This window comes from Choristoneura fumiferana, chromosome 28 (assembly GCF_025370935.1).
Source record: "Choristoneura fumiferana chromosome 28, NRCan_CFum_1, whole genome shotgun sequence".
Taxonomy (NCBI): Eukaryota; Metazoa; Arthropoda; class Insecta; order Lepidoptera; family Tortricidae; genus Choristoneura; species Choristoneura fumiferana.
In genome coordinates, this window is record NC_133499.1 from 8,529,639 (window position 1) to 8,550,703 (window position 21,065).

At 39.6% G+C, this 21,065-nt stretch overlaps 1 protein-coding gene across 2 annotated transcripts in view; it reads right to left on the reverse strand.

Moving 5' to 3' along the window:
- LOC141443907 (uncharacterized) overlaps positions 1-21,065 on the reverse strand; it is a 56,686-nt gene that overhangs the window by 22,441 nt on the left and 13,180 nt on the right. For both annotated transcript variants that reach the window (XM_074109281.1, XM_074109282.1), the window contains exons 4-10: positions 8,464-8,566; positions 7,809-7,967; positions 6,393-6,523; positions 5,030-5,127; positions 4,067-4,219; positions 3,032-3,125; positions 1,294-1,381 (exon numbers count right to left, since the gene is read on the reverse strand). In XM_074109281.1, the coding sequence (XP_073965382.1) occupies positions 1,294-1,381; positions 3,032-3,125; positions 4,067-4,219; positions 5,030-5,127; positions 6,393-6,523; positions 7,809-7,967; positions 8,464-8,566 (826 nt within the window). The remainder of the gene's footprint in view (positions 1-1,293; positions 1,382-3,031; positions 3,126-4,066; positions 4,220-5,029; positions 5,128-6,392; positions 6,524-7,808; positions 7,968-8,463; positions 8,567-21,065) is intronic.

Consider the following 21,065-nt stretch of genomic DNA (forward strand, 5'->3'; position numbering starts at 1 on the left):
ACCTATAGTAAAATTGGATATATTTAGTAGTAACTCGTGCATTTGCTCTTGAAAATCATCATTTGTCAAGTGGAACTGATGATGAAGACCACAGTTGGCCATCGGAGTTACTACTCAATAAACAAGTATTTCACGGGTTGATTTTTAATTACTTTGACACAGTTGCTAAGCAACTTATGCGCCTCGTAATGCATATGGTAAAACGGGTGCTGAAGCACCAGGACTCCTCAATAATGAACGTCTCCGCATCGGAAAAAAGCAATCTTTCGTAAAGGTGACGAGCAGTTGATATTAACTTTGTATCTCAGATTATTTAAACTAAAAAGCGTGAAAATATTTTTTTATAAAAAAATAGAACCGACTACAAAAAACCATGAAAATAATTTTCTACCAGTCTGAAGTCGGTGCCTCAGCACGAGCCAGCAGGAGTGATTGAGGCCCAATCAAATATAAGTGCGTAGGTGAGGTAGATGACTATAGGTTTACTCCTGCTGGCTCGTGCTGAGGCACCGACTGCAGACTGGTAAAAAACTATTTTCACAGTTTTTTGTAGTCCGCTCAATTTTTTGTTATAAAATTTTGTGCTATCATTTCTTTATGTAGCTGAGTGTTCACTTCAACTCTCGTCGTAGACATCTACCTTGACAGGTTGACAAACAGACGACGGAAGAGACGGTCTTCGAGCAAATTCGTATCAACAAAAAAAAAATATATATATATTTTCTCAAAAATGTCCGTAAAAGTTGACATTATTCTTTACATATCAGAAGGTGAAGTGCATAGTTTATGGTCAGCGAAAAATTAAAAAGTTAAAAAGATTGCAGGCGCGCTAGCTCGACAATAATGAATTAGCGCGCCTGCAATCAGTCACATTTTTTTTTAAGTTAGGCCATGGATGTGTTGGCACAAGTCGTATACAGCCAAGTCTAATGGCCGGTATCAGATATTTTGTTGGAACCCGGACTTTTTCTATTGGGTCTGAAACAGCTTGTGTTGTTTTCGGTGGAAAAATACACCTGCAGTTTATTTTTAATGAAAAAAGGCGGGAAAGAATAAAAAAAATATTGGAATAAAATTAAATTTTATATTATATTTTGAGAAAAATTTATTCTATTTCAGAATTATTCACCATTTTTGAGAAAAGCTTTATATTAGTCTCGGCTGGAATAGCAATTGCTTGGCTTCGATTAGTTAAACGGACTCGCAAGCTCGTCCGTTTAATACTCTTACTCAGCCAGCAAGTGCTACTTCCAGCCCACAATAATCTACTATTAAAGTATAATTAATGATTACCTTTTGAGATGTAATACAAGCACTTGTGGAACTTCTGCACGGTGAACCATTTGAGACATTTTCGTCGCACACCGCACCGCGAACATGTCTGCGGACGTCAATTATCAATTATAAGTCACAAAATTTCAAAAAAAATATTACAAATGAAACGGATACAAAATTCAGATCTATTGTCAAGAAGACATTAATATCTAAGGCGTATTATAAAGTTAATGTATATATCATGGACTGTGTCAAAAATAAAGTTGTGTTAAATACTTTGTGATGTTTAACATATCATTTAAATTATTGTAAATCTGTTTAAAAAAATATACCTCTTTGAGTTTCTTGCCGGGTTCTTCTCAACAGACATTTTCTGAACCGGTGGTAGATTTTTTTTGACGTTCTTAAGTGCTTATTATAGCCCTAAATTGAATAAAGATATTTTGACTTTGACTTTGACATTGCCAACGTTGGGTGACCAGCATTAGGTATCTTTCACGGGGATTCGATTTGTAGCATTCGAACATGGCGGATGTAGACAATACCTAATTTTGCTATTTCTGTTTCTTGGCTAGTTGAAGTATAATTTGATAGTGTTTTATGCGGCGATAAACCTTAACAGGGAACAGATCACAAAAATTCTATATAGCTCTCGTGTCTGGCATTTTTAATGCGCAAGTGGGTCTCCACGTGGTTCCTGGAATTTTACATCAAGTTGCCAAAACTACAATCACCGTACAACGTGCCTCTCAAAGAGAGTTAACTTGACACTGGCGAAATTGTCCTATTAATTAGGACAGAAAAGCCATATTTTAAAAGAGAAGAATGTATTTTTCACACTACATACGAAGACTAATAAAATAAATTGTCAATTTTTGAAATTTGGATTATTAGTGTGTGTGATTGGTGTGTGTGTGTGTGTAAATAAATGGTTTATTGAAGTCTAATAAATAAGAAGCTATGTAGGTGAGATAGACGACTATAGATCCACTCCTGCTGGCTCGTGCTGAGGCACCGACTGCAGACTGGTAAACTCTTTAATACATCGCCCAGAACTAGAACGACTGGTGTCAAAATATCGATCTAAGTTTTTTGAAACCACGTATTTATTCCCCGACTTTTTGGATTTCTCGCAAAATTCGCTGATTTCGAGTCATACACGTTTCTGACAGATGCATGCAGCACAGTGTTGAGTCAGCGGCCGTCCCACTTTTGCGGGGACACACAATCGTGTTTTTTTTATTCGACTGGATGGCAAACGAGCAAGTGGGTCTCCTGATGGTAAGAGATCACCACCGCCCATAAACATGCAACACCAGGGGTATTGCAGATGCGTTGCCAACCTAGAGCTTAAGATGGGATACCTCAAGCGCCAGTAATTTCACCGGCTGTCTTACTCTCCACGCCGAAACACAACAGTGCAAGCACTGCTGCTTCACGGCAGGATTAGCGAGCAAGATGGTGGTAGCAATCCGGGCGGACCTTGCACAAGGTCCTACCACCTGCGTTGTGTTGATTATTCTTATTTTTAAATTTTGTTGTATTTGCGTCTTTGTGAATGTGAATAAAGTCTTCTTTCTTTTCTTCCTCTATTTTCCCTGACTTTCCCTGACCACCTTGAGCTTCCCTGAATTTCCCATAAGGTAATTCCCTGTCTTTAACCAGTACACCGTATCATACGAGTGCCACACTATATTTCATCACCATCACCATCACCATCACCATCAGTCATCAGTCACCACCATCAGCCACTAACCGGTTTCTCGTCTCCGTCCATCTCCTCCTCCTTGGTGAAGTGTTGGAGACACTGCTGCAGCTTCAGGTTGCCCGTCCGCGACGGTATCGGCAGACTGACAAACAGACATATCACTTTAAAAATAGAAAATCACGGGATGCTTGACACCAATGAGGGCTACCGTTTTCGCGCTCACCAGTTGGCGCCACTGTAGACAAAGGTCCTGCCTCAAGTATAGTGGGTAGTTTGTTATTACGGGCGTGAAAACAAAACTTACATTTAAATCATATTTAATACCTTAAAACCGTACCATAAAAATATCGAGCATGCCACAGTGTTGCATAGTCCCGTTTTGTTCGGAAAAAGGGAGGACAAAGGTTTCCGAAAGACAAAACTGTCTCAAAACACAGATATTCATTGCCCCATAACGCATATTTGCCATAATTAATTTCAGGTATTGCAAAATATTCACAAAATCACCCAAAAACAGTGCAATTTGGCATTTCGGAGACCTCTCGCTACACTAGCGCCTCTAGCGGCGAATTCATACGCGATAGCCCTCATTGACCTAGTACCACACTAATTCCCTTCCCTCATTGTGATTTCGGTGTCTTATACTCTGTGGGGTGTGTAGGTTCAACGTGGGAGGGGGTCAAAAGTGTGGCCATCACAAAAAAAGGCGAAAGCACACAGAAAGTGGCCTATCGATGTAGTTGACAGCAGGTTGGGACCCACCTGAGGTCCCAGTGACCCACCAGTGGCCCCAGAAACGGTCAAAAGCTATACTATCGTTTGCAAAAGCGAAAGCACATAGGAAGTGGACCATTATTGTTACTGATCGTAGGTTGGGACCCACCTGAGACCCCCAGAAGAGGTAAAAAGTAACGCTAACATAAAGAAAGACGAAAGCACACAGAAAATGGCCTATCGATGTAGTTGACAACAGTTTGGGACCCACCTGCGGTCCCCAGAGGGGGTCAAAAGTGACACTATTATTTGTAAAAACGAAAGCACATAAGAAGTGGACCATTATTGTTATTGATTGTAGCGACCCACCTGAGGTCCCAGAAGGGGTCAAAAGTGACGCTGTCGTTCCGACAGTGCGTGCAGCGCAGCGTGGATTTCAATTGTCCGATGAATATGTCCCCCACGTGACTGTCCTCCATGCGGAGATACCGAGACCAGGCTTCCGTCGCTTTAGCGGAGTCACTGCAAAAGAAAAGGACACAGAGTCGTCAACATACATCCGTCAACAACATACGATCCGTTGGAATAACATTATTCACTAGCAGCCTTATTCATAAAAAGTTAGAACCTCCTTGAAGGCTCCTTGAAGGCCCGATGCTAAAAAACATGATTCATAAACGTCTGTTAGCGCTAATCAGTCGATCAAGGCTCTGCTAAAGTTAGAGGACCGTAGACCCTCCTTTATCTCCCTGCTAAGTCGCAAAATGGCCGCCACAAGTTTGAACAGCTGACTGACAAGAGCAAAATACTATACCGAAGATATTTTTAGCAAAGGGAGGGTTACGCAAAGATTAAAAAAAAACAGGAAAAAATATTTTCAGGAATTTGTATTAAAAAAATCCTCTAAATTAGGTATTTATTACTGCTACTTTACTAACACTAAATATAAAAAAAAAATAGGATGATTAACATAATTACGGCTTTTTGCACTTAGGTACAACATAAACATGCGGATCGGAAATGGCGGGAAAACAAACATCTCGCTTTTTATTTTATTTTCCTGCTAATTTGCTGTCAGTTTTTTTTTAATTATCGATGAGGCCATTTTTTGTCTTTGGTTTGTCAAGATGGCCAACATAACGCGCCTAATCCGTCTATCAGCAGCTCAACAACTAGCAGACTGCTAGCAAGCGTTTATGAATCATACTTCTTGACAACCGTCTAACAAGCTTAATCAGTCTGCTAAGCAAGAGACCGATCAAACCTCAATTAAGGTTTTTTTATGAATAAGGCTGTAGATCTGTATTTCTATCTTTCTAACAGTATACCGACCTGAGACTGTCATCGATTTCTGTCAATATCGGCTTAGGTTTGACAGTGACGCGGTTTACGTCCTCGTGCAATCCTTCCAGCAGATAACGGAGGAATTCCTGGAAACATACAAACATACAGTCTCATAATAAAAAACATCAAAAATATAAGTAGTTCAATGAAATTTATAAAATCATAAATCCCAAAAGCAAATGTCTGATAAAATACTAACAAGAAGAAAACAAGTCTAGTGGTCTAGAACTCTGTTAAGTAGCTAACTTAAAGTTCAACAGTCGGGACCCATTAGGCAAATATGTGGTCTACCACCTTAAAGTTGATAATCATTTACATGTCATAAAACAATAATGCCAATAGACGTGTATGTCAACTTGAAAGTTCGACTTTAGGGACATATTCATTTGATAGGAACTTGTTTAAAAATTGATAGACCACTTATTTGGCTGACCGTACTAAGAATTTTGAGCTGGTCACGATTTGAATGAGTCCCGACTGTTGAACTTTAAGTTAGCTACTTAACAGAATTCTAGACCACTAGACTTCTTTTCTTCTTTTTAGAATATTTTTTTTGCAGACAGTTTGTTTTGTTCCGGTGTCCCCCCCCCGACCCCTCCGGCCCTCCCCCCCTAAATATGTGACGTCATGCATGGATGAGCCCTAATATAATCTCACTCTTTGACAGTTGGAACTATATTTTTTTAGGGTTCCGTAGCCAAAATGGCAAAAACGGAACCCTCATAGTTTCGACATGTCTGTCTATCTGTCCGTCTGCGGCTTTGCTCAGCGACCATCAATGCTAGAAAGCTGTTATTTTGCACGAATATATATGTAAACTATGCCGACAAAATTGTACAATAAAAAAATCATAAACAATTTTCTTTACAGTACCTCCCATAGACGTAAAGTGGGGGTGATTTTTTTCCTCATCCAATCTTGTAGTGTAGGGTATCGTTGGATAAATCTTTTAAAACCATTACGGGGTTGCAAAAACGATTTTTCAATTCAGTGATTTGTTTGCAAAATATTTAACTTTAAAGTGCAATTTTTCATTAAAATCGAGTGGCGTCCCCCCCCCCCTCTAAAATCTAAACCGGTGTGTGGAAAATTTATCAAAATTTCAAGGAAAACTATAACGGCTAAGTTTGCTTCAGAATTATTAGTAGTTTAAGATATTAAGGTATACCTAAACTTGGAATATTCCGTACAAAATACGAAATATTACTTATTTTTTTCGTAATGGCTAAGGAACCCTGTTTCGGGCGTGCCCGACACGCTATTGGCCGGTCCTATTACATGTCATGATACAAGGAGGTGGGGTTCAAAATACGTCTGCCAAAAATGACGGGACTTCAACGCCGGTCCTCACCTGGGCGTCCTGCTGGCTGTACCCCATAAAGCGCGGAGCGAAGCGCTGCACCTGCGACTTGAAGGCGGTAGTGTTGACGACCCCGTCGCGCTCCCCGGGGGCCCACAGCTCTTTGATGACACTCGCGAACGCTGAGACAGACACACACACAGTTACGGCGTGGGTGACGATCAAATTAATGAAGCTCGAATATGTGTTGAAATCCCCAAATAAAGTTTTGAATTCCTCAAAATAGTGTACAAATTCCGCAAAATAGTGAGTTGAATTCCCCAAAAATAGTGAGTTAAATTCCCCAAAATAGTGTGTTAAATTCCCCAAATAGTGTTAAATTCCCAAAATAGTGTGTTAAATCCCCCAAGTAGTGAGTTAAATTCCCCACAATAGTGTGTTAATTCCCCACAATAGTGTGTTAAATTCCCCAAAATAGTGAGTTAAATTCCCCAAAATAGTGAGTTAAATTCCCCAAATAGTGTGTTAAATCCCCAAAATAGTGTTAAATTCCCAAAATCTAATCTAATACCTTTAAACGACCAATTCTTGTACAGTCAAGGGCAAAGATCGATTCGACTCGATCGTTTTGACAGGTGAAGATACTCTTTACCGGGCCGAAGAATACTGACATGGAAATACCGACCCCATTTTTAATGTACACGCCCATAGAAATTGAAATGAGCTTCTATGGGTGTGTAGATGAAAAACAGAGTCGGTATTTACATGTCTGTATTATCTGAGCCGGTAAAGAGTGTCACCTGTCAAAACGATCGAGTCAAAGACACAAATTCTTTTTTAATGTTTTTATTCTGGACTATGGAACAACCCGTAACCGACCAGACTGCCGTAATTTGGCAGTAAAGTAAACTCTTTCATTTTTAAAAATTAATTGATACTACTTAAAAATCTGTCATTTTTTCCTGTAAATTAGAAAGGTTATTCCTTTTAGTTTTTAAGGCAGTCGGGTTTTTTGATTTTTTTAAATTTAATGTTTCTGTAAAAATAGTAGATTAAAAGTATTATGACCCATATATATTTAGAATGGGCTAATTATTAGCCTTCATTTGATTCCCATATTGTTACAATACAAAATATTTTTTTTTATTCCTTCACCATATTTTTTTTCGCAGACGCCATATTGAAATATACCCTAGGTTATACACATAATGATATACATAGGGTATATATTATATACTCTATGTCACTCCGACAGTTCTGACGAATCCAATGATACCTCATATGTTAAAATCCGCCTAGCCGTTTAGGCTGCAGCGAGGACCAAAGAAATGGACATACATACCCACATACATACATACATACATACGCTCGAAAAACATAACCCTCCTTCGGGCGGTCGGGTAAAAAAGGCGTTTCTAAACTTCCAGAAATTCCCCATTCTTCGAAGTATTAACTCCCCCCCCTCACCTTTGATGAGCGCCCCCTTCATGCAGGACAGCGTGGTGTTAATGTCCTCCAAATACTTGTCGTTCTCAAGGTATTCGAGGAGCGGCCGCGTGTTCGACAGACCCTGGATGACGCTGTTCATGAAACAGGTATTGCCGATGTTGCGAAGGCCGTTCAGACCTGAAAATGGGGGGGAATCACACAATAGCAGCAGGTCACAGCATGGTCTTCAAAAGGGGTATAAAAAGGTTGGTATGGAAGCGTTCCTAGGCGGTGGTTGCTTAACATCAGGCGGGCCGCATGCCTGTTTTCCACCGACGTGGTTAAAAAAAAACATTGCTGGGCACAGGCCTCCTCTCAGAATGAGAGGGCTTGGACCGTAGTTCCCACGCGGGCCCAGTGCGGATTGGCAACTTCACACACACCATTGAATTGCTTCGCAGGTGTGTGCAGGTTTCCTCACGACGTTTTCCTTCACCGCAAAGCTCGTGGTAAATTTCAAATGCTATTTCGCACACGAATTTCGAAAAACATAGGTGCGAACCGGGGTTTGAACCCACGACCCTCTGCTTGAGAGGCGATAGGTCAAACCACTAGGCCACCACGGCTCTCACAGGGGAGGCCTATGTCCACGAGTGGACGTTTTTCGCCCGTCGTGCTGATCAATGATGCTTACCGCTCGTTTTTGTAGAAACCTTCTCTCTCAGCTCCCCGATAGTGCGCTCTCTCTCGCTGCTACGTCGCACGCCACTGCTCCCACTCTTCCCCCCCGCCAACTCCTATAACACGAGATCGAGCGTTTTTTGTATTGTATGAACTTGTACTGAGCGTGCACACTTGACGAGAGCAAGCGTTTTTTGTAATGTATGTAACATGTAATAATCACACAGACATTACTAAGAAACCAGAGAATCACTCAATAATTCAATATAGTTTTTTTTGGCAAACATACAGGGATGGAAGAAAAAAGTACCTGAGACAATGAAGATATGATATTTTACACAAAGGAAACTCCAGATTATTAAAAAAAAATGGTTATCAATTTTCGGATAATAATTTCGGCATACAATAACTCAAATCATGGTTTATAATAATGAACAAGCGAACCACCCCGGCTTCGCACGGGTGCAATTTTGAAAAAAATATCTCTAATCGAAGGCATTTCACTTTTTTTTCAGTTTTCCCCAAAACTACACACGCTATAAAACAAACACAAAGAAAACAGAAACACTGTAAGAACTTGTCATAAAATATATCATTACCAAACAAAAATGGTAATGAGATTTTTTCTAGACAATAAAACATCACAAAAATAAACGCAACTATAAACTAAAATGTAAAAAACCGTGCTAGATATACAGTAAAAGCACAAATCAAAATACCATGCTACGTACTTACCAGAAACAAATGGCTTTATAGAACGAATGGTGAAAATCATTCAAGTGTGCATTTCATATAGAAACGGACCTGAGACTTGCAGAATACTGACTAATCGCACTAATTGAAATTGCTTAGGCTCTTAAAGCCCATATATACCCAAAATGTACACTCCCAAAAAGTGCAACCCCAATAATGCATTTTGTCAAAAACAAGCTAAAAAGTTGTAAAACCCCCGCCACTGTAATTTCAACATTTAATATCCAAACGCCTGAACCGGTCTTAAAGAAACTTAGCTAAAATAAATAAAATAAAAATATCACGGGACAATTCACACCAATTGACCTGGTCCCAAAGTAAGCTTAGCAAAGCTTGTGTTATGGGTACTAAGCAACGGATAAATATAATTATATAGATATATACATACTTAAATACATAGTAAACACCCAAGACCCGAGAACAAACATTCGTATTTTTCATACAAATATCTGCCCCGACACGGGAATCGAACCCGGGACCTCAAGCTTCGTAGTCAGGTTCTCTAACCACTAGGCCATCTGGTCGTCAGCTAAGAACAATCTTTTTCATTTATCTTTCGATTAAAAAAAAAACGCTTCAAATTCGGTTCAGCTGTTCATTATGTTGTTAACCTATATGTAACTTCCATACGTATTTTCGATTCTGCACGCCTCTCCGCTTCTATTGAAGCACATCGGGAAACTTGTTCCAAATATTCGAAGTAATTCGAACGCAGTCTCATTTTCATTACCAAAAACAAGCAAAAACCCATCAGCATTATTTGAAGCGTCAATACCATCATCAGCTGTCATTACCGTCCGAAGAGCGAGACCTCTGCCATGGCGACCATCCGATGGTACTATACCATCAACATCATTATTAAAAAGGTAAGAAAAATTCAACCTTAAGGGCCAGTACAGTACAGTCGGCACTACTGCAAGCAAACTGCAAGCTGGCAGTTGCGGTTACGTCGCAGATGGAATGCAGTCTGTCTGTACTGACTCTTAAATATACTTTATTTCTATCAACCATTAACTCTAAGACTTGCAACAAGTTACTTTAACTACATCCAATGTTATACCAGCCGTCGAATCAAACAGATTAAACGATTTTACCTTTTTTTGACATTAGCTCGTGTCGTATAGAATTCTAATTTCGCTTGGCATAATTATAGTGTCACCGAAACTCATACTTATAGCATAATCCTGTTCCGCCTTGTTTAGAGTAAGTTTGCCAAGGAGAATGCGCCGCAAGATATATAGCAGCAAGTAATTTATTCAAAACAAAAATTATGTGAGTAATTAGAAATACATGGATAAAAAACAAAATTACATGTGTTATATGTATATGTAATTTTACAGCGATGTACGGGGTCTCTTGGTTAACAACCTAACTGTATGTAGGAGATGAGATTTACCTATCATGATAACATTTTACAGGGATGTAGGCGGTCCCTTGGTTAACCCGTTGGACGTCCCGCGTGCCACACACAATGACGCATAACTACGTACTCAGGATTTTCCAACTTTTTATTACTAGTTTTCGTCACCTTCTGTCATAGGGTACTAAACAAAAACTACCAAAAAAGTTAAGTACTTAAACTCTAACCAAACATTTTTGGCGATGAGATCTACTGGTAATGATACAATTTGATTAAACAATGTTTACTTCAAATCCGCTCTCTAGAAATGACCAAGGCCAGGATGCAACGTGTACCTGGTAAGTATGCACGCCATAGGCGGGGGGCCGGCTGCGCACGCGCGGGCGCGGGCGCGGCGGCGGGGCTGGCGCCACACTCCGGGTCTCGAAGCAGCGCCGGCAACCACACCTTCAAGACAACTCATCATTGCGACCCGGGAGACTACAAGCGTAGCTCTAACTCAGCTGTCTTTGTGGAACCCTACCCTGGATCCACATTAGGCATTAAAATTACATTTCCGCCAGTAATGTGCGAGATGTGTCGCGAGCTTAGAGCAACACGGGCTTCCTACGGAAGGGAGTAGCCATTCGCCGCGTTCCCCTCTGTCAAAGTACAAGCCCAACTGGGCATACGGATTTTATAAAACGAGGCGCGCTCGGGTTTCAAACTAGACCGAACCGAGTCGCGCGAGTGAACGCTGCGGTGCTAGAAATGCCGAATTGTTCAGTTTTCTGCTGCAAAAAGAGATCTGGGACATCAAGCTTGCAAAAAGATGGTGTTACTTTTCACATGTAAGTAAAATTGTTATCGTATAATTGCTATTTAATTACATTTAAACAACAAAGTCGTACATTATTGTCGGATTCGTTTACCAACATCGAATCCGCTAATCCGTACAAATTCGGATCATCAAGCGATAAATCCGACTTTTCGCCGATGAACAACTTAATGATGTCACTGTCAATGTGTGAGTTTTGAGTCATCTGTACGAATTATTAGTGTACGAATATTGTTAACGTCGTCATTAGTCAGTTGGAAGTTTTGTTTTTGCATGTAAGTGTGCGGAACTGCACTTGTGTGCACATTTCCCCCCGCAAAAAACGCCAGAACTATTTTAAAGGTAATCTACCGCTAAGGCTACTCCCTTCCGGTAGGAAGCCCGCGTTGCTCTAAGGTTGCGAGGGATGTGCTTTTCATTGACCAATAGAAACCAATTGGCTCAGGCCTGAACTATATGTTCTCCTAAAATGTACAATTCTCAAAACGTCTGCGTTTTTACAATGTTCAAACTTCTATTTTGACAGCTTTCTCGAAATGTCTGCTATTCAAAATGTGCACAATCTCAGGAAGTCGTCTATTATAGGTTCTGGATTTCCGTTATGTTCACTTTTGTATTTAGGCTACCGTCTTATTATGTTTGTTTTCCCATAATGTCTGCTTTATTTTCAAAGGATTTTCGCTTTCAAATGATAAAGATATTTTAGGTAAATTAAGGTTCATTATTGCAGACTTTTTTGGAATAGGTAAGACTTTTCTGGTATGCCGAAATTGTAAGATGGGCGGATGTTTTAAGGTCGCAGACATTTTCGGAATAATCTCTTTCTGGAAAGGGAACATTATACGAAAACTGTCATTCTTGGAGACAGAAATTATAAGAAGCTGACAATATGCAAAGGACATATGCGGAAAAGCAGACATGATTTGTCAGATTACTTTTCCCATAATATTTGTTTCCTTGCAGCAAAATTCCATTTCGCGTTTTTTCACGAATTTTATTTTTACAAGCCTGTTTTTTTCATGAAGCTTATTTTCACATTCGCATTCTTTTTGTGTCGCATTTTTCCCCAGTCGCGTTTTTCCCCAATCCCAATCGGTACAGAAACAGTCTCGACGGAGCTCCGCTGGCGCGGAGCTCCTATCCTGAGTGGTTATGGCCCTTCGGGCCGATGCAAAACTAACATAACCTAAATCTACCTATAAGCCGTTAAGCCTGGTTTTGTGGTTTAGTATTGGGATACATAAGACTCGATGGGAAACAGGAGCTAGGTGATACCAGGGCTCCATAGACACTGTTTCTGTTTCGATTGGGATTGGGGAAAAACGCGACTCAGAAAAAACGCGAATGTGAAAATAAGCTTCATTAAAAAGCAGACTTGAAAAAAGAAAAAAAAAAGTGAAATGAAAATTTGCTTCAAAGAAAAAAAGATTATAGGAAAATAATCTAACAAACCGCAGACATTTTGGGAAAAATGTATTTTAGGAAAACGGACGTATTTCAGGCCTGAGCTGCTTCATTTACACATCCTCGCGGAGCACATCTCTTGTGGAAACAGCTGAGCGGAGCGATGAAGTATATAAATGAACCGTTTCTATTGGTCAATGAAAAACACATTTCTCGCAAAACATCCTCACATTACTGGTGGAAAGGGTGCTTTAAACGTGCGCTTTGAAAACACTTTCAGGCCCTTATATTATACTAGCTTTTGCCCGCGGCTCCGCCCGCGCGGTTATCGCGCGCTGTTCCCTCGGGAACTGTGCATTTTTCCGGGATAAAAAGTAGCCTATGTCACTCTCGGGCCCATAAACTATCTCTATGCCAAAAATCACGACGATCCGTCGCTCCGTTACGGCGTGAAAGACGGACAAACACACAGACACCGTTTCGCATTTATAATATTAGTACAGATAATCAACAACTGGATCAGAAACAACTATACGTAAACACCCACCCAGACAGTACTACAGACTACGTAATTGAACGAGATAGATATAAGCCGATTTAGATTAAATTAGTTAAGTATGGAGGTAATTTTAAACCCTGGGTAGGACGTAGGATAGTTTTTATCTTGGCAAATTGCATTATCCCCGCTCTTTATAGGACCAAGCATTTAATGAACCCTATTCAATTACTACGGCGATGACCATTGTAGACCATTGTGAACCAATGCGAAACATTGTGAACCAATGCGGACCAGTATGAACCAATGTGGTACACTCTGAACCAATGTGGAACACTGAACCAATGTGGACCATTATGAGCCAATGCGAACCATTATGTACTTCTTTAAAGAAAAACATTATTTACCTCATTGCCAAGGGCTGCCGCGACACTTGTCAACAGACATAATAGCACCACGCAAGCCTCGTAGTACGTTAGCATCGAACGGTCGACCAGGGCACCCGGTTTCCGGAATTGACATTAGTTTTCGAGAGCTCCGAGACGGCAGTTATCGGGGAGAAGAGCCTTTATATAATTTTGAGAGTTCGAAAAAGAGTTCCAGTTTATTTTTTGTTTATGGCGCGTTATTTTTTTGTTTTAGTCTCTCCGATTTTTGTATACACTTTAAAACACTTTTTAGTTTTCTTTACAGTTATCACACTTCACTTCGATTTTTTTTAAACACCACACTTCACTGTCTTTAGAAAAGTTTATTGGCTTTATAAATACAACTGGAGATCTGTGTAAATAAATAAGAGCTTTCCTAAAAAAGGCGCAATCTCCTAAAGCTGTGTTTCCACCAGAGATTTTTGACGATGCATTGCGATGTGTTTGTCGAGAAACCAATCGAAACGTTTCATCACAGATATAAATTACACTAGATAACGCAATCTGTTAGAAAACCAACCGTGTCACTTTTTAGGGTTCCGGAGCCAAAATGGCAAAAACGGAACCCTTATTGTTTCGCCATGTCTGTCTGTCTGTCTGTCTGTCCGTCCGCGGCTTTGCTCAGGGACTATCAATGCTAGAAAGCTGTAATTTTGCACGGATATATAAGTAAACTATGCCTACAAAATGGTACAATTAAAAATTCAAAAAAAATTTTTTTTAGCCTACCTCCCATGGACGTAAAGTGGGGGTGTTTTTTTTTTTGTCATCCAACCCTATAGTGTGGGGTACCGTTGGATAGGTCTTTTATAATAAACCATTAGGGGTTTGCTAAGATGATTTTTCGATTCAGTGATGTGTTTGCGAAATATTCAACTTTAAAGTGCAAATTTTCATTAAAATCGAGCGTCCCCCCCCCCTCTAAAATCTAAACCGGTGGGTGGAAAAATTTGAAAAAATTCAGGATGGTAGTAAGTATATCAAACTTTCAAGGAAAACTATAGCGGCCAAGTTTGCTTGAGAATTATTAGTAGTTTATGAGTAAATAGCATAAAATATACCTAAACTTGGAAGATTCCGTATAAAATACGTTCATAACAAACACATATCTTGTAATACATCCTTGCACGTCTCCGGTGGAAATGCAGAGTAAAAACTTATATATGTACTCTGTGGTAAAAACAATAAATTTAAAAAATCAAAACCCGACTGCGTTAAAAAATACTAAAAAGAAGAAAACCAGACGTGGTCTAGAACTCTGTTAAGTAGATAACTTAAACTGTCGGGACGCATTATAGATACTAAGAACTTTTGAGCTGGTCGCGATTTGAATGGGTCCCGACTGTTGAAGTTTAAGTTAGCTACTTAACAGAGTTCTAGCCCACGTCTTGTTTACTTCTTTTTAGTATTTTTTAACGCAGTCGGGTTTTGATTTTTTTAATTAATTGTTTTATTTCATACTTTTTTTGTAATCTGTTTTTAAATCTCTTCATTTTGATACCCTACTCGACAGGTTTGAATGAAAAAAATTTTTTTAAGTCTCACAATTTGGCTAAAAAAAACCCGCTGTTGTATTTTTTAAGAATTTCATGTACCCAGTGTCACTCGCGCCATTAAGACGAATCCAATGACGTATCTTTTATCAAAATCGGCTCAGCCGTTGAGTAGTTATGAGAGGACATAGGAATATACATACATACATACGGGTCAAACACATAACTCTCCTTCTTCGCAGTCGGGTAAAACACATAACCCTCCTTCTTAACCCGACTGGTAAAAAGACAGCAAAACAACCATATATTTTTTTTTAACAATCGCCATCAAATATGTCAGAGCGGCCAAGGTGGTCAAAAATAGTTCATATTTCGATATTTTTGGTCAACTTGGCCGCTCTGAAACATGTGATGGCGACTGTATGCCTTATTTTGTGTTTTTAACCCCCGACGCAAAAAGAGGGGTGCCTGTCTATGGTACCGTAGCTCCTAAACGGGCGGACCGATTTGAATGCGGTTTCTTTATTCGAAAGCAGGTATTCTAGCGACGGTTCTTAGACATGTTTCATCAAAATCGGCTTAGCCGTTTTTGAGATATTGAACTTTCTCGTACGTATAACTGAATTTTACAGCGCATTGGTTTTAACTCTCAATATGATAAATAAACAAATGTTAAAATAATGTATGCAAATTTTTCTTCGTAACGCCTACAGATAATACACGGAAGACTCAGACCAAGTAACATAATTATATTGTCATTGTTAAGTATTATTATTAAGATAAAATTAAAATACTAATATTAGCATTATTTATTTATTTTATTTTTTTATTTAGTTTGACATTTTGTTTTATTTATCTGGTGTAATAATCTAATATGATTTAATGTAATTTGTGTGATTTGATTTTATGACATTATTTAATTAAGTAAGAATATTCATATTAGCATCAATCCTAGAGTAAGTTAAGGATAAGTTGTTGCTTTGCCCTAGCAGGGTCCATGTAGCACTGTAATATTTATTTGCCATCTTATAATACCATGGCTGCAACGAAAAGAAGCTTATCCTGGACGTGTCCGACACGCTCTTGGCCGATTTTTTACTGGCAACACTGCACAAACACTTGAAACGCCGCGCGACCGGCGCCCGCGTCGCCAACTGGCTCTATACTACTATAAGCAAAACTCGAACTTCGTATATTGCGGTCGCGCCGACGCTTACATTATTCAATACGAGAGTGAGAGGGACGGTACGATACGCACGTCGAATTTCGTAGTAGCTCAACTGACGCCGCCAGGAGTGGATGCCAATTTTCGCAACGGATAACTGTTGAATAGTATGACTGGGATTAATTTACTGAATCAGGCGTTACTTTGCGGAGGTCCATATCAATGAACTAAAATAATTTCCTTGCTCACCCGCGACCTTACGATAGCTAAGCTTATGCAAAATATGCGTGTTCATGCTGTTCCTCCACCTCCACACTGTAAGAACACACACAAATCACACAAACCCATCTATCACCACCACCACACTACACTGACGCGTTTCGAACTCAACCAGAGCTCATCTTCAGAGTGACACAACCGTACACCATGCTACCAGTTGTTAGAGTTGTTGTGTTGTTGTTGTTTCGTGACGTTTTCCCGACGTCAAGAAATTTTGGATGTTTTATGCAGTTTATGTTTTATGATCTCGTCCTCAGGGTTAAATATTCATGACGGAACAACTTTTTTAGAAATACTCATAAGGAATAGCTCATAAGGATATGAACATTCCAGTAGTTGTAAAATACTGTATTCTTGCCAGATCCTGTAGCAAAAAAAGTGACTTTAAAAATTACTCACTCTAAAAATCCTTCTCCGCCATTTCAAAAAAACTATATATAGCCGCATAACTATTAGATAATTCGATATATCAGTTCGGCCGTTACTTTACAATGAAACATACTATCCTCCCAGCCTATATACGTCCCACTGCTGGGCACAGGCCTCCTCTCAGAACAAGAGGGCTTGGGCCATAGTTCCCACGCGGGCCCAGTGCGGATTGGGAACTTCACACGCACCATTGAATTGCTTCGCAGGTTTGTGTAGGTTTCCTCACAATGTTTTCCTTCACCGCAAAGCTCGTGGTAAATTTCAAATGTAATTCCGCACATGAATTTCGAAAAACTCATAGGTGCGAGCCGGGGTTTGAACCCACGACCCTCTGTTTGAGAGGCGATAGGTCAAACCACTAGGCCACCACGGCTCCAATGAAACATACTATCTTATGATAAGATATGTTTTTGATCGAGATCTAGTTAAATCAAATCAGCATACTAAAGTGTAGACAGATAACCTAACCAACTTAGAAGTGTTGAAAGACCTAGAATTTCATTTCAAACACAGAATATACCTTCCACCGCCTAACTTTGCCTAAAAGTTCATTGCCACGACTAGTACCTACCACAAACACTATAAAGGTATAATTCCAACAATTGAATAGGCGCTATACCGTTAAGCGATTCGAACACAATCCGGGAGTAACGTAAAGACGTCGCATAAAAAATGTATCTCAAAAATGCGTCAAAACTGAGTGTTAAGTAATGAACTTTTAGGCAGAGAGGAAACTCGCTTTCACGTAAAAAAGGCATGAAAATCGCTCAATACGTTTGAGAGATACGATGCCACAGATAGATAGACATTGGTCTCAAACTTATTAACACTCCTATTTTTTCCGTCGGAGGCTAAAACCGGTCAAGTGCGAGTCGGACTCGCGCACGAAGGGTTCCGTATGTACCATCATCTAAGTATACAACATTAGACATTAGCAAAAAAACGGCAAAAAAATCTAGTTTGTTGTATAGGAGCCCCCTTAAATATTTATTTCATTTTTATTTAATTGTTTATTTTTAAATTGATTATACAACTAAAGGTTCTGTAATATTTCAAGCGTCTACCTGTTAGCGTTATTAATGGGCCAATCAACTATTTTACCGACACTTTGGGCGTCTCCTGCGTTACCAAAAATGTCTCTGGCGTTACCAAAAAATCGTACTTCCGGTGGTAGATTTTTTTTGACATTCATAAGTGCTTGTTATAGCCTAAATTGAATAAAGATATTTTGACTTTTTTATTTTGACTTCCAACAAGATATTTCACGGTTTAATAGGTTGAACTTACGTAGGATGGCATGTATTCATTTACACCATCTATTAAATTACAGAAAAAACATGTTTAGGTACTTACAAAAATCTGCAATTTTTTGAAAAATGTCGCGGACAAATTAGTGTCGGTTAAAAAGTTGATTGGCCCTAATATCAAGCAAAAAACGGCAGAACAATCCTTTGTTCTACGTTTGCTGTATGGGAGCCCCCCTTAAATATTTATTTTCTTCTGTTTTTAGGTTTTTAGTATTTTGTTGTTATAGCGATAATAATAAATAAATTTGTGAAAATTTCAACTATTACGACTCAAGAGATAGAGTCCTGTGACAGACGGACAGACAGACAGCGGAGTCTTAGTACTTAATAGGGTTCAGTTGGCACCGTTTGAGTACGGAACCCTAAAAAAAGTATAATAGAAATCGAAACACCTATTTCCATTGGAAAGAAGTTTTTGTAATAAAAGTGTGTTTTAAATTTGGGGTAGTTTTTTTTTGGGTACTTAAGTAGTAATAAACTGAGTCAATAAAAGAATGAGGGCTATCGCGTGTGAATTCACCGCTGGAGGCGCTAGTGTAGCGAGAGGTCTCCGAAATCTCTAATGTCACTTTTTGGGTGAGCTACGCGGGTTTATTTATAATTAGAATAATTTTGTGAATATTTTGCAATATCTGAAATTAATTATGGCAATGAATGTCTGTGTTTTGAGACACTTTTGTCTTTCGGAAACCTTTGTCCTCCCTTTTTTCCGCACGAAACGGAACTACACAACACTATAGCATGCTCGATATTTTTATGGTAAGGTTTTAAGGTATTAAATATGATTTAAATGTACTTAAATTTTGTTTTTACGCCCGTAGTAACAAACTAACCACTGTAGCGCCATCTGACGGCTCAGCTAGGGACTGCACGAGCGACGGTTATGTTGCCCGCTCTCGCCGCGCTCGAACCGTTCGCGTGCCCGCGCGTTTTAGCCAATAGAATAATTTATTTTCTCCCCACTCTGATATCTTGTCTCTGGGGACGCGCCATGTTCTTCTTCCGAGAACTGCTAGACGCTAAGCTTACAATTTCGTGTGTGACGCTCGCTTTTTCTTAAACTCTGTTTCTGTCTAATATTATATAATATTATTTGTACCCTAAACTCTAAATGTGGTGTGTTTATGCTCGTGTGTGTATTGGATGATTATACGCTTTATTGCCCTGGAACCTGCCCTTTTCTTCTACTCCATTCCACGAGGACGCCCCGCTACACTGGCTGCCCAACTTGCGGCACGACTCCAAGAAGCCGCCTTCTCAGTTTGCACGACGCTTTTTACATCATGCCTCGCACGCGCCGAAATAGATCGCTCGACGACGACGACGATACAGAAGCCCGCCATGATTGGAGCCCTGGTCACGTCACTGCTATGTTCGAGACGCTGCAGCGATCGCAGATGGAAGCTTTCGAGAAACTGATAAACAGAGTAAGCGATTCAGTACCACGAATGACGTCGTCTCCGTCTCCGACCTTCACGAGGACGCCCCGCTACACCACTATAATTCAGGCAGGACCTTTGTCTACAGTGGCGCCCACTGGTGAGCGCGTAAACGATAGCCCTCGTTCTGTAAACAACAAGTGTATGAGGACGGAAAAACTTCACCTCTCATAAATCAAAGTTTGGATGCACAAGGCGAGGGGTAAATTATACCGACCTCGCTTCGCCGTTCACAGACCTTAGTCTTTGCATTTTATTGGGTGTGTGTAGTTAAAACAAGTAAAATTTAACTATCTGCAAGTTGGTAAAACAAGCTCATAAGTTGTTGCTTCATACGATTAGTTAATCTCCAGTTACGTTCGAAGATGATAAATAAACTTATAAAAATACCGTGAAAAGTCCAGTTTTTACTTGCACTCGCGTATTTTTCTAAACATCATAACAAAATCACAACAAACATTTTTCATAGCAAATTGAGAAAACATTCAAAATCATAAAACTGACACTGACTTCGGTTGACTTGACATGTTGTCAAAGGCTAGGCGGGCGGCCAGTATGAAGGCATAAACAATATATTTACTAATTGTTTTCTTTTTATTGTCAATGGCTTCTCCACGTCAAACTTTCCCGCGCTTGTCCTTGACTTTTTAAACCACGCGTGACTACGGCATTGCATATTCAGCCACACTTTGTGATAAAGATAAACAAAAACGTAATCAGTTTTAAAGCAAATTATTGATTATATTAAATGGTTTCTAAACTCCCGAGCTTATTATCAAGTAAAAGTTAATAATACAATGTTGCCCGTCGTAACAATATCCAACCTTATATAAGAAAAAAATATTTAGTCTATGGAACAACCAACAACAAACATCAATTTCTCCCGCGCTTTATTATGTGCGCCTGCAATTTTTTTTATGACGTTTTAAGCGTAACGTTTTCACACACTCTTTAAACACTTTAAACTATTAACAGTCGAATAAATCTTTAAAAATACCGCAACTAATTTGTTAACTTCGAGATTAAAATACGTTAAAAAATAACTTAACACTTTTTCTAATGTGATTTTCGCGCCGCTGTGCAAGATGGCCGTCGAACTTTTTTAAATTCCCACGTGGCGACGGCAGCGTGGTTTCGGCCAGTGCTATCATTTTGTATCTAGTCGTCATTTCGCACTGTTATTTTTAGCGGCGGTTTTGAGACGCGACGCGACGTCTTGGCTTATTGTTGTAGGAATGTATGACT